This window comes from Macadamia integrifolia, chromosome 13 (assembly GCF_013358625.1).
Source record: "Macadamia integrifolia cultivar HAES 741 chromosome 13, SCU_Mint_v3, whole genome shotgun sequence".
Taxonomy (NCBI): Eukaryota; Viridiplantae; Streptophyta; class Magnoliopsida; order Proteales; family Proteaceae; genus Macadamia; species Macadamia integrifolia.
The window spans coordinates 11,773,485-11,787,562 of NC_056569.1; the positions used below are offsets into that span (position 1 = coordinate 11,773,485).

General features: G+C 37.2%; 1 protein-coding gene across 1 annotated transcript; it reads left to right on the plus strand.

The window, feature by feature from the left end:
• The first annotated feature begins 8,385 nt into the window (after positions 1–8,385).
• Positions 8,386–13,680, plus strand: LOC122059541 (leucine--tRNA ligase, cytoplasmic). Its single transcript, XM_042622380.1, has 3 exons — positions 8,386–8,545; positions 9,755–13,045; positions 13,394–13,680. Exons 2-3 carry the CDS (start codon positions 9,765–9,767, stop codon positions 13,395–13,397), a joined length of 3,285 nt encoding a protein of 1,094 aa, XP_042478314.1. The 5' UTR covers positions 8,386–8,545; positions 9,755–9,764; the 3' UTR covers positions 13,398–13,680.
• The last annotated feature ends 398 nt before the right edge of the window (positions 13,681–14,078 follow it).

The following is a 14,078-nucleotide window of genomic DNA, read 5'->3' on the forward strand; positions in this document are numbered from 1 at the left end:
TTCCTGGCACATGGTTAATTTCTAGAATTAGAATAGATACTCATACAAATTCATTGATATGGATCGATTCACAACTTCCTTAACCAATTCAATAAACGATTTATCACCACAAATCACAAATAGCTCTTGACCAATTTGTGATTTTTAGTTTAATCTAATTTATTATAAATAAAAATAAGTATTATAAATTATATCAAATATCTGTAAAAAGAGAAATTAATCAAATAAATATAAATATAAATCATACCAAAGAGACCCTAAGTTTCGGTGAATTCTATTTATTAGATCATGTGAAATGATTACTAGGAATTTTGATCTCATGAAGGTTGAGGGGAGGAGATCAAACTGATCCGGATTTATGTTGATTGAGTGATTGATGATTGATTGATAGATATTTTAATAGTGTCAAAAGCAAAATGCAACGACGTATGATTAATTATTGCACCTAGATTGCAAAAATAACCATTTTTTTGGTAACATTGTTCAAGTGACCAAAGAGAAAGAGAAAGAGAAGTTTTTTGTTTGCTTCTTCCGTAGTCCTACTTCATGAGAGAGAAGAAAGAGGAAGAGGGAGAGGTCACATCTGTGGAATTGTTTGTTAGTTTCCACACTCATGTGGGCTCTATTCCTAGGAAAAATAATTTGCGCTTCCTTTGATAACGTTTTTACTGTTTCTATGTACAATAGAAATGATTTTTCATGTTTTTGAAGATAGAAATAGATTTTTTGTTGTTTGATAAATATGTTTCTCGAATTGAGTACAATTGGATATTCCTTGGGTCAGTGTACGTTTTGCTAGGAAATTCGAACTTCAATCCCCAACAATGATTCAGTAATCGATTCATGAGGGTCCGGAGAGAATTGAAAGAAATCCACAAAAGAATCAATGAATGTGGATTTAAGACTTCTATTAGCAAAACAAAAAATTAGTGCATTCCTTCTCGTTTCCCTGGAGAATCTTCAAACTTTGGAAAGCCGTCAGGTAAAGTAAATGCTGGGTTGAGAGATGTAATTTTTCATCGGGGGTTCATCGATTTTTTGGCCCACAAATTGTTTCAAGAAACGAAAAACCAAATTTGACTTATTTCATCAAACCCGTTTCTAGATACAGAAATAAGCATAAATTTCTATTTATATTTCAGAAAATAGGTAAAATGAAGCAAGTTTATTAAATAGTTTTTTGGGTGATTTTTCATTTTATTTTGAAAACGTTATCAAACAGTGCCTCAGTGTTTAACCAGGTTCAACTTACCGACGAGGGCAATGAAACTGTAAGGCATAATTATGATAATATGTTCAAAGAGATGAGGGGATCCAACAATGAACAACCCATAGCCACTGGGAATGGCTTCTAACTTGCATTACCCTTTGAAATGCAATGAAATTTTCTAGTGTTTGAAAATTGCGGCGACCGTTTGAAAAGTTATTCATTTACAATTCGACATGTAGGCCTGTTAATTTGAATCGTGAAATGGAGAGAGAGAGAGAGAGAGAGAGAGAGAGAGAGAGAGAGAGAGAGAGAGAGGGATCCTTTTTTTTTAAAGTCAAACCAATTGTAGAGCATTTGAGATAAGAGAATTGGGGCCAAGGTTCTGTAATCACAGGTTCTGGTCAGCATCTGGATCTGCCTCAGAGAAGAAATGAACACAGCAGCCCACCAAAATGGAAGCTTGAGAGTTCTATTAGGGGCTGCCTGGGGTGGTGTTTGTCGGGTGACGTCCACTAGTGGTCAATGGCCGGTTTTCCCTTTCCGCAAGATACCTGGAATTTCTGTGAAGTCCCACTGGGACTTTGTGAGGTGGTGGGTGAATTTGGATCTTCTGCACGCATGTTCATCTGGAAATAACATGTGAGGATCCGGTAAAAAGATACATATGAAAGCAAAAGGCACGTGTTGGTGTGCGTAGGATGTCTTGTATTCTGTCACAGTTTAATCTAGGAAGTGCTAGTGTAACACCTCGATAGGCAGAACGGCAATCCCACTAGTTGGTTAGCGGGTCGTGGGAGTTGTAAGGGGGTAGGAGGTGCAACCCCTCGATTGAATTTTTTATTTGAGGGCAGTTTTGTACTTTTTGGATTAGGGTTTTTTCGCTATATATTCATAGCGAGGGTTTCTTTCTCTGTAATGCAAGCAATACTGAGAGGTGTGAGGACGAGTGTTGTAACCCTATTTTCCATTGATAGTGAAGCAGGATCTCATTTCACTGAGGACGTTTGCAATCTTGCCGAACCTTGTAAATCTGTGTGCATTGCTTGTTCTCGTTTATCTTCTGCTTCGTTTTAGGATTGTGTTTCTATAAAGAGACGTGTTGGATCCTAATGTACGTCCAAGTGAATGTACGTGCAACGGATCTACATTCAAGTGGGGTGAGAGAAACTAGGGGTGTCAATCTCAAGCCCACATCGATTTGATCGACCAGGCTTGACAGTTTAAAGACCAACCCAGCATGCATAAACATGCCTGGTCTAAGCCTAGCCCATTTATTAAAATATAGTACACAGTGCAAGGGGTAAGCCCACTGAGCATCCGACCGGCCCAACATCCATTTCTTAGCTTCTAAGTTTGAAATTTGTAAGTTTGTTGCTATTTCCAGGGAATCAAGCAGTGTTGCTGATTTCCTAGCTAGGAAAGCCTTGTCCAATTTGATGTCTACCCATTCTGTGATTATGGAAGAATCGCTATCCTCCCCCATGTGTAACTCTCGCTCTTCTAAATGAATTTTTGTTAAAAAAAAAAATGAAAAAAAAAATCAATGATCATATTCAAAAGAAATGGTCGGCAGGATAGAGGGGTAAGGCACTATGCTAGGAAAATATTTTTCGAAACAAGTGGGCAAGTGGCAAGTGGGCAAGTGTGTGGGACGTATCCAATACAAGGATTTGAAACCCACTTACATCCTAATGATTGATCAATCATTAAGTTTTTTTTTTTTTTTTTTAGACAGGAGGGGTATCTGACTTTAGGCTGAGTAAATCTCTCCTAGACACGTACATGACCCCTGCGCCACATACGAATCGGGAGCTTCTGGGCCCTAATGAACCTCAAGCGGGTGATCCCAAGGAATTATGCAGCTGCAAAGTTTTGATCACGAGACCTCGCTTCTTGAGGCGAAGTCTCATGTCCTCTCCATGCTAGCTGCGCTAACCCCTTGGGGTTAAAATCCTGTCAGTTTGGTATAGGCAACACCAGCACATAGGGCCAATATGAATGCATGCGGGAGCATCTTCAGCGCATTGGGTAGGGGGCAATGTGATCTTTTTTGCGCCCGCTTCTGCCTGGGCATAGAAAGCACTAGAGTGGAAGGGTTTTTGTTCCCCTATATTATTAGGAAAAAGAAGCCTAAAATGTAGCGTGGTCCAACGCTCAGACATAGTGGGGGCAAAATGACCACCCCACCTCTCATGGAAGGTCGAAATCCCACCATTGTTGATGCTTCTACCTATGCTCCTATTGGCCCACACATTGGCTTAGGGGCCACGCTATCTTTTAGGAAACTCTCCCATAATATTATTATTAGCTGAGCTGTTACCTGATTGGATAGATAATGGCAAGATAAAGCATGAAAATTCCCAACCTTGTGGGTACAAGAAAACTTGTGGTCTGGCAGTAAATATCAGCAATGTGGCCAGTTGGATGAGCTACGATTGTGTGGATTGGTAGACCCTAAGGTCTCGTGCTCAGTTATAACATGTCAACCTAAATGGTGTTTTTTATAGACAAAACAAAGCATGAAAAAAATTTGAGTCTACTAAAAAGGTCCTTAGACCATGGAGAAGATACATGAACATCCATAAGAAGCCATGCCCTTACACAAGGTAATTTGGGTTTAAAATTTGATACATATCATATTTATACCATCTGAGTTGGAAAAGTTAGGAAGACGTCAAATACTTGGAAAATTTCTAGAGTATAATGATCCAAAATGTCCTGTAAATCAAGCCTGATTACACCTCAAAAAATGCAAAAGTTTCACTGGGAGGCACACATTGTGGACAGATAAAACATGACTATGGGCATCAAGGTCTTAAACTTCGGATCTGTCAAGGTTGATACCAAATTGGATAAATCTCGATCATATGGTATCTGACAGATCGATTTACAACCCAAGGGGATAGTGCAGTTAGTGAACAACGAATTTGGGACGAGCTGTAAAATTGGACGTCCTAAGTTCAACTTCCACATGGCATATTTTGGGCCACTCATACGGGGGTGTTTAGTACTCTTTATTGCTTTTAGTGAAAATTGAATGGTTCTCATTCAACCTTGGTATGACCTAGTCCATGTGATTGTGTGGTCAGTATGAGCTTGCAGAACTAGTGAGACTAAAGACTTAGATACCCATCGCTAGTATTATATGGATAGAGGTTTATATACATGATGATGTGAAGATGGTCATAGATGTTTGTATGATGGTGTAACTACAACATATGATTATGTGACAACATATATAAGGTGGCATGATGCATGAAGTGTACTTGGAGGTGTGACAATGTAATCATGAGTTACAATATAATACTATATGTATATATATTTTATGACAATACGTCAGAAAATTTTCCATCTACTTCATTAGCTCTTAGAAACTTCTCTCCATTCTCATTTATCCATTCTACCTTTTAGACTTTAAATCTTCTTGGATGGGTTTGTCTTGAGAACAAGTTATTGACCAAGAAAATGTATAAGGGGTTACCTAGGGGAGGATGTTTTGACTACAGAAGTATAAAAGAAAGATGCTAGACTATTTAGGAAAATTTTCTCAGCTCTACAATCGTATAAAGAAGAAAAAAGAAGAAGACAACCACAACAACAACAACGAAAGACAAGCAGATCATACCTTGCTGCTTAGGGAATTCCTTTGAGGTTTTACTTTGAGATTTTGTTGAAGATTTAAGGAAAGAGAAAGAGGTGTTATAATTGTTGCTACTGTTATTATTTGTTGGAATTCAATAGGGTTTCAGTAGATTGGAGAATAAGCTTATACCCAAGAAAAAAAGGTAAATGTGTATTTCACTTAGATTTCATTGATTTAATTAGGTGAAATATAGTTTGTGGATAAATGCTTTAATAAAACATTGGGGTAATAAATAGATTAAGTACTTTTTGGATTCCCTGATTGGAAATAAGTTTAGTTACTAATTTATTTTTTTAAACTGAAATCTTTTGGTTACAAAGTTCATAAGTGACTAAATCAATTATTTTGTTAGAGATAGAATCTTAGTCTAGAAAATGTAAAGATATATACAAACCTAAATAAGCTTTCATTTTCGACTTGAAAGTATCTGCGTATGACCCATGTATATTTTAATGTTGAAAAGTTTGGGCTTGATATGAGATTGTTTGTCGAGCTAACTGCAAAGTTAGATTTGGTTTGTCAACAGGACTGAAACAGTAACATTTAAAGATGAAACTAATAAGCCAATCTATACTTGGATTTTGGACTTGATTTTTTATGGTATTACTATTTATGAGTCTTAGGGCCCATTTGATAACGTTTCTGCCGTTTCTGTTTCAAGAAACAGTAGAAACATAAATTTCCGTTTCTAGAAACAGAAACGGAATTGAAGGTGTTTGATAAGTCATGTTTTTTTGATAAGTCATGTTTTTAGAAGTCGATAGTAACCAATGAAAGAATGGCCACAAGTCGTTTCTAGAAACGGAGAAACAAATTGAACTTGTTTCGCCTTGGTCGTTTCTTGAACCATAAATAAGTAAAAATTTCTATTTCTATTTCTGAAAATAAGTGAAACGAAACAGTTTTATCAAACGCTTTTTACTCCGTTTCTGCTATTTCTGGAAATAGAAACGGCAGAAACGCGTTTCTTGAAACGTTATCAAACGGGCCCTTAATTTAATTCTGAAAATTTTGGTAGTCATTTGATTATTGGAAATATGGTTTTTCTGTCAGTATTTGTTTTTCTTTAATATCACTATTGTGAGGTATAGATTATGCGTAAAAAATATTGGAATTATTTAGATTTGGGGAAGTAAGTTTTTGTGATTTTTATTACCATTAAGCTGATTTTGGTAGAATCTAGAAAATGAAATTAAAAGTATAAGAAAATAGAATTTGTTTTTCGTCATAAAATGGAAGTCATGTATGTGTCTATGATTTACGTTATGATATAAAATAAAATTATGTATATTTAAATTGCATGAATTCAGGTTTTATTGGTGTGTGTTGTGTCTGTTTCACTGAGATTTTAACTCACTTCACCATATTCCCCTATAGATCAGTAGGCTTAGGTAATTAATAGAGTGGAGATATATTTAAGACGAAGACACAATTACATCTTTTGAAAGGAAATTTTTATTTTCATTTCAGCGGATGATTTGATATCAATTATAATAACTTTATTATGGTGTTAAATCTTTGTAGCCACCAGACTTGTGATAAACAGATGATATACATATGTCGAATTCGGACCACACTCACACATGCACATATACACACAAAATGATATCATTCCCTCCTATGTATGAAACCGTTTCGTTGCACTTTATTGATGAACTCTCCTATGTTGCTTTCTCTGATATTGTCTCTCAATCGTAGTTAGCAAAAAAGTATTTAAATACATTTAAAATAGTCTTTCCATTTTTTACACTTTTTAAACTTATTTTTTTCGTTTATTTTTTAAACATATGGGAAAAAGCAAACAACCAACATTATACTTGTTGAATGCAATAACTATTTAACTGGCTATATCTCTCTTTTCCGAACTTTGATCAACTTAACTCTTTTGTTAACGTGAAGCTGCTTGAAAGATTATATTTCTCTCGTATCACCTTCAACTCAAGTTCAATACATATGCTGAAATTGAGCTACAAATTGATGCATTGGCTAAAAAGAATTTCTAAAACGATGACTCCCAACTCCAACTAAACATGCATCACTTTGGGATTCTGTTGACAATAATGAACATCATAGTGAAACCACATTGCTCATTAGGATTTTGGACATGTTTTCTTATTATGATGTATGAATTTGGAATTTATATTGGATGATATATATTAGGTTTTGGAATATATATATCTATTAATGTTGGATGTTATTGTTGTTTTGACACATTAGATGTAGCTATTCATTTTACCCCAAAAAAAAAATGTATTTATTTATATAATAATTTCTCAATTTATATATGCATTGTTATTATTTAAATCTTTTTTTTCCCTTAAAATTCTACAAGTTTAAAACCCATACTATTCATTTTTCACAATTTAAAACCCATACCATCTAATTCCCCCTTTTTATTACCATCCAATTTTGCAAACCATGCTCCCAATTTCCAATTCTATCTAGAATACGGTACCATTTCGAAAAAATTTCACTTTGTAAAACCCATAGGCTTTGTTTGGTTGCAAAGGGAATGCAAATTTTTTATGTAAAGTGGAATTTTTTTCTCGGAAAAAAATAAATTTAAATATTTGATTGCAAGGGAAATATATTTTACATGTGAAAAAAATTTCATTTAACCATTAAAATTTTTATTTTTATTTCCCCACCAAAATAAGAAAAAAAAAAAAAAACGCTATTCTCACTCTCTCTCTCTCTCTCTCTCTCTCTCTCTCAAGTGATTCAATTGGGTTTGTTTTGATCAAAAGACTTTTGGAATGAGCTTTTCAGTCGTTATCACTTGTGATCTATTACTGTTTTCTTTGTGATCATCTTTTATATTATTTTAAATATTTATTTATGCTGCATTCATTTGATATATAGAATGAAATGGTTTATTTTGTTTAGTGATAGAACATAGTATTTGATGACATTTGGTTTGATTCAGTACAGACCTTGAATGATCTCATTCACATAACCAATATAAATTTTGAGGAGCTTGGCGGGTTCTAGATTGAAAAGTACTCTCCCCTCATCTCTTTTGAGGAGTTTGGTTGGATTATTAGTTTTTTAAAATTTTACATCTATTTTATATCAATTTTACATCCAACCAAACAACTATGGCAAATTAATTTAACTTCACTTCTGTTGCAATCAAACAACTCAAAAGGGAAATAAAATCGTTTCACTTCCCTTCAATTCGCTTCACTTCACTTTCCATTTCCCTTGCAACCAAACGCAGCCATAATGTTTCTTTCCTATATTTTTTTCCTGATTTGAGAACGGAATTGGGTCGGCATCAATTGTCCCAATTTAGATGGTGCAGATCGGACAGAAATTCTATAAATTCAATTAAAAAAATATATTTTTTAACTGTTTATCGTTATCCTTTGTCCGGACGATCCACCGATACAATATCAACTAAAGTATCAGGATCGGTCAAGATCAAAGACCGAAACCGATCCGATCTGACCGATTCAAACCATGTTCCCGATCCATCCCCGAAATGTCTCACTCCTACTTATTTCTCCCCTAGCGACAGGGTTTCGTTAACCTTATTCCCTCATCTTTATTACATTCTCGCATCTCCGTGGCCTCTTAAGCAGCCGTAGCTGCTAAAAACCTAATTTTTCACTGGCTTCTGAAATCTTCAGGCCACGGCTTCTCGCTAGATTTCCGTCAGATGTTCTTCAGAGACTAGTACTTAATCGCAGGTAACTTCAATCTCATCTTTCTTGGATTGTTTTTATTGACTTCTGGTTAGAATCAAACTGTTCTGCAACATTGTTTTTCGTTCATTTCTTCATATTCTTGTGATGATGTTGGGGTTTTGATCTATTTCATTCTTGTTGGGTTCTGGATTTGAGGTTGATATTGTCCCAGTGGAAGGTTAGGGAAATTCTTCTTTAGTGATTAGTGCATAAATGTTTTAATGGGTTCTATTTTGTGGTAGTTTTTGTTTCTCTGGTGGCAGATTCAGATGAACAATAAAGTTTTAACCGGACAAAAAAGAAAAAAAACAGGTTTTTGTTACGATTCTTTAAAATTTTTTCTTTATATTTGTTTTATTGTCGAATTCTTGAAGACTGAGTGGGACTTAGAGGCGCTGAGTTGTTGACTGTAGGAAGCTAATGTGTTTGGAACTTGGGTTTCTCGATTTATTTCGGTTTCTACTTACAACCCGTTTAATTTCGTCTGTGGAATTCATCTCCGTTAATTTGGATTGGATTTGAATTCCTTAAATTGATGAAAGTGAACACTTTTCCCTGATAATTCAGTCACATTTTTTTTTTTTAATTCTCGATTGCTGGTTACTCTTTGGTTTTATCTTTGTTAAGCTTAAATTTGGTGAGGAACATCATTGTTTTGTGGCTCCATCCCTGTTTTATGGATTTAATCTTTATCTCAAGGTGTGGGTTTCTCTTGATTTCACTTATAGCTGAATGAATATGCAAAACTGATGGTTTCATCTTTTTCTGTTTAGTGGTGGTGGTTACTAGATTTAAAATTTTTATGGGTAATGCACAAGCTTCTAAATTGAAGCAACTTAGTTAGATCCTCCTTGATTTGTATTCTTGTCGTATCATCTTATGTCATTGTTGATTTGAACAATTTTGTGTTTCTTCACTTTCTGCCCTTTCTTGGATCTGGTAAACTCTTGCTTGCTGTTGAAGTTTTTGAATAACAAATACAAAGTTTGTACTTTTTTTCTTTACTGTTTCTTTTTCTATCATTTCATTGTATCTTCGACGTGAATATGTAAGAACTTCCCTTTGATTTTCCATGTGATTTCTAGACATTCATTTGCACTATATATATATATATATATATACACATACACATCTCCCAGCTAATATCATGTGGCATATCATCCAGGAATTGTAATTTTCTCAAGTATTTTTTTTATTACCTTTTCTATGTAGTTACTGTGAGATGGCATCTAGTACTGAGGCTGGGAAGAGCTTTGCCAGAAGGGACAAACTACTGGAGATAGAGAAGGATATTCAAAAACTGTGGGAGGAAAATGAAGTTTTCAAGGCTGAATCATCTGAAAGGCATCCTGAACCTGGGGAGAAGTTTTTTGGGAACTTCCCATATCCTTATATGAATGGTTTTCTGCATCTTGGTCATGCATTCTCATTGTCGAAGCTTGAATTCGCTGCGGCTTATCATAGATTAAGAGGTGCCAATGTACTTCTTCCATTTGCTTTTCACTGCACTGGGATGCCCATCAAGGCATCAGCTGATAAACTTGACCATGAGATCAAAGAGTATGGGAATCCGCCTGCTTTTCCTACTATAGAAGATCTCAGTATTAGCACTGAAATGGAACCAGAGGAGGCAAATGGAGGGGGACAGACCTTACCCAATAAGTTCAAGAGCAAGAAGTCCAAGGCAGCTTCAAAATCAGGTGTACAGAAGTTTCAGTGGCAAATCATGGAGAGTTTTGGCCTCTCTAGTGATGAGATTTCGAAGTTCCGGGACCCAAAACACTGGTTAACATATTTTCCACCTTTGGCCAAGGAGGATCTTAAAGCTTTTGGGCTGGGTTGTGATTGGAGACGTTCTTTCATTACAACGGATATGAACGAATTTTATGATTCTTTTGTTAAATGGCAGATGAGGAAGTTGTGGAGGATGGGAAAGATAGTCAAGGATAAGAGATACACAATCTACTCACCATTAGATGGTCAACCATGTGCAGATCATGACAGGGCTTCAGGTGAAGGGGTCCAGCCTCAAGATTACACATTGATCAAGATGGAAGTGCTCCCACCTTTTCCCCCCAAGTTGAGTTCTTTGGATGGGAGAAGAGTGTTCTTGGCTGCTGCGACACTGAGACCTGAGACAATGTATGGGCAGACGAATGCATGGGTTTTGCCTGATGGGAATTATGGAGCCTTTGAAATTGACCAGACTGATGTTTTTATCGTCACTGCGAGGGCAGCCCTTAACCTTGCTTATCAGGAAAAGTCTAGGTTTCCTCAGGAGCCAACCTGCTTGGTTGAGCTGACTGGGTATGATCTGATAGGTTTGCCCCTAAAGTCTCCTCTATCGTTCAATGAGACTATATACTCTCTCCCCATGCTCACGATCCTAACAGACAAGGGTACAGGGATAGTGACCAGTGTCCCCAGTGACTCCCCTGATGATTACATGGCTCTACATGATTTGAAATTGAAACCAGGTCTAAGGGCCAAGTATGGAGTGAAGGATGAGTGGGTCTTGCCCTTTGATGTCATACCTATAATCAACATACCAGAATTTGGGGATAAATCTGCTGAGAAGGTGTGCATCGATCTAAAGATCAAGAGCCAAAATGAAAAGGACAAACTTGCAGAAGCTAAGAGGTTAACTTACTTGAAAGGATTCACTGATGGAACAATGCTGGTGGGAGAATACAAAGGTATGAAAGTTCAGGAAGCAAAGCCATTGATCAGAAACAAACTTCTAGAGGTTGGCCAGGCAGTCGAGTACAGTGAACCTGAGAAAAAGGTCATGTCAAGATCAGGTGATGAGTGTATTGTGGCTTTGACAGATCAGTGGTACATTACATATGGGGAACCTGAATGGAAGAAAATCGCCGAGGAGTGCTTATCCAACATGAAACTGTTCTCTGATGAGACACGGAACGGGTTTGTCCACACATTGAGCTGGCTGAATAAGTGGGCATGTTCCCGGTCTTTTGGGCTGGGAACTCATATTCCCTGGGATGACCAGTTTCTTGTTGAGTCCTTGTCTGATTCAACACTTTACATGGCATATTACACCATTGCGCATCTTTTACAGAATGGGGATATGTATGGATGTACTAATGCTGTAGTAAAGCCTATAAAGCCTGAGCAAATGACAGATGAGGTCTGGGATTTTGTGTTCTGTGGTGGGCCATTCCCGGAAGCATCAGATATCCCTCATTCTCTTCTTAACAAGATGAAGCAGGAGTTTGAATATTGGTACCCATTTGACCTGCGAGTTTCTGGAAAGGACCTTATACAGAATCATCTCACGTTCACCATCTATAATCACACAGCACTTCTGCCCAAACACCACTGGCCACGTGGTTTCAGATGCAATGGGCACATCATGCTCAACTCTGAAAAGATGTCCAAGTCCACTGGGAATTTCAAGACACTACGCCAGGCTATTGAGGATTTTTCTGCTGATGCGACACGGTTCTCACTAGCTGATGCTGGGGATGGAATGGACGATGCAAACTTTGTCTTTGAGACAGCCAATGCTGCAATTTTGCGGCTCACAAAAGAGATTTCATGGATGGAAGAAGTTATGGCTGCTGAGTCTTCGATGAGAACAGGTCCTCCTTCTACTTACGCTGATCGTGTGCTCGACAATGAGATTAAGTTTGCTGTCCAAATGACCGAGCAACATTACAATGACTACATGTTTCGAGAAGCTCTAAAAACAGGCTTTTATGATCTTCAGTCTGCCAGGGATGAGTACAGATTCTCATGTGGTACTGGGGGAATGAACCATGACTTGTTGTGGCAATTCATGGATGTTCAGACACGTCTCATTGCTCCTTTATGTCCGCACTATGCAGAATATGTTTGGAAATTCCTCTTGAAGAAGGATGGGTTTGTTATAAAAGCGGGATGGCCAACAGCAGATTTACCAGATCTCACCCTCAAAAGAGCCAATAAATATCTGCAGGACTCAATAGTTTCAATGAGAAAGCTGCTCCAGAAGCAAATATTGGGTTTAAAGAAACCCAACAAAAAGGGTTCTCAGGCTACAGTTCTTACTGAAGAAAACAAGCCCACAGTGGGCCTGATATATGTGAATGAGCAGTATGAAGGTTGGAAAGAGGTATGCTTAAGGATACTGCAGAGGATGTTTGACACTGATCGCCGTGCTTTTGCACCTGACCAAGAGATATTGGATGCATTACGGAACTCCTCCATTGGACAGGCATCAGATTTTAAGCAGACTCAGAAGCTTTGTATGCCTTTCTTGAGGTTCAAGAAGGATGAAGTGGCCTCTGTAGGGGTACAGGCCTTGGATCTGAAGCTGCCATTTGGCGAAATTGAAGTCCTCCAGGAGAACATTGACTTGATCAAGAGGCAACTGGGCCTTGATGAAGTTGAAGTTTTCTCTGCATCAAACCCTAACGATGTTAGTAGAGCTGGTACCTATGTTTCTTTGCTTAATCAGAATCCACCGTCCCCTGGGAATCCAACTGCTATCTTCTTGAGTAGGTGAGGATCTCTGTTTTTTGGGGCATTTGGTAGGTCAGAGCTGGTCATTGGTATTATTTTTGTGTGTGATTTTTTTCTCTTTGCAAGTCCTTTCATTGAAGTTGGGTTGTCTCAAATTTTTATTTTATTTATTTTACTGAAAGTAAAATTGCATGCTCTTGGAAGCTCATTTCAGTTTTGGGATATATATTTGCATGATCTGTTCCTCAGATCTGGTCATTTAAAATTATTTTCTGTCATTAATAGTAGTACCTTGTGAGTTTTGATGGTTGGCTTGGGTCCTGTCCACTGTCCATTCCGTTAGGGACCCCCAACTTATTATCTTCTGTCTGCCAATTTGGGCTGCAGGTAATAGACGTGAGTGTACCCGCTGCAGGAGCAACTGCCACTGACTCTTTGTGCGAAATGTCCCACCAGTGGAGAGCAGCATCTAATGTGGAATTTTTTTTTTCCCTTTTCATGACCATTCTAGTGATTGTAAGAGAAATTTTCAATCTGAATATTACAGCTAATGTGTTCCTTGCTGGATGTTTTACTGTGTAAAATATCTTCTAATACCTTCACTCTTCATCAAGTCAAATTACTCTCATTTTTTTTTTTCCTTTTAAAATGAAGATGCATCTTATATGTTGATAGATCCCAGAGCGCTGAACTTGAATATTGATTGCCAATGACAGTACTGATCTGTACATTCACAAAATTAGGATTTGCACTTCATGTACAAATCTTGAACCTAGGATAGCCTAAGAAAGCTCTCTGTTTTATCGACTGCCAGTGAGCCAGTGAATCTATGCTTCTCTTTTTACAGACCTGCATCTTGTATGCTGGTCTTGAACTCAAGGTTTTAGATTGTTGATTACAGAAATGTTCAATTATTATTTGGAAAGTTGAGGCACCTCCTAAATTGAATGTGTTTGTTTGGGAAATTTGGTATTGCAAATGAAAATACTTTCGATGCTTCAAAGCTAGTGGAAAATGCTGGTTTTCCTTGTAGGTATGTTCAATGTGCTTGAACAAAGGCCATCCTGCTTTC

What these genes read in the sequence shown, in the direction of transcription:
- LOC122059541 (XM_042622380.1), top strand. Translation starts at nt 9,765, where the DNA reads ATGGCATCTAGTACTGAGGCTGGGAAGAGCTTTGCCAGAAGGGACAAA.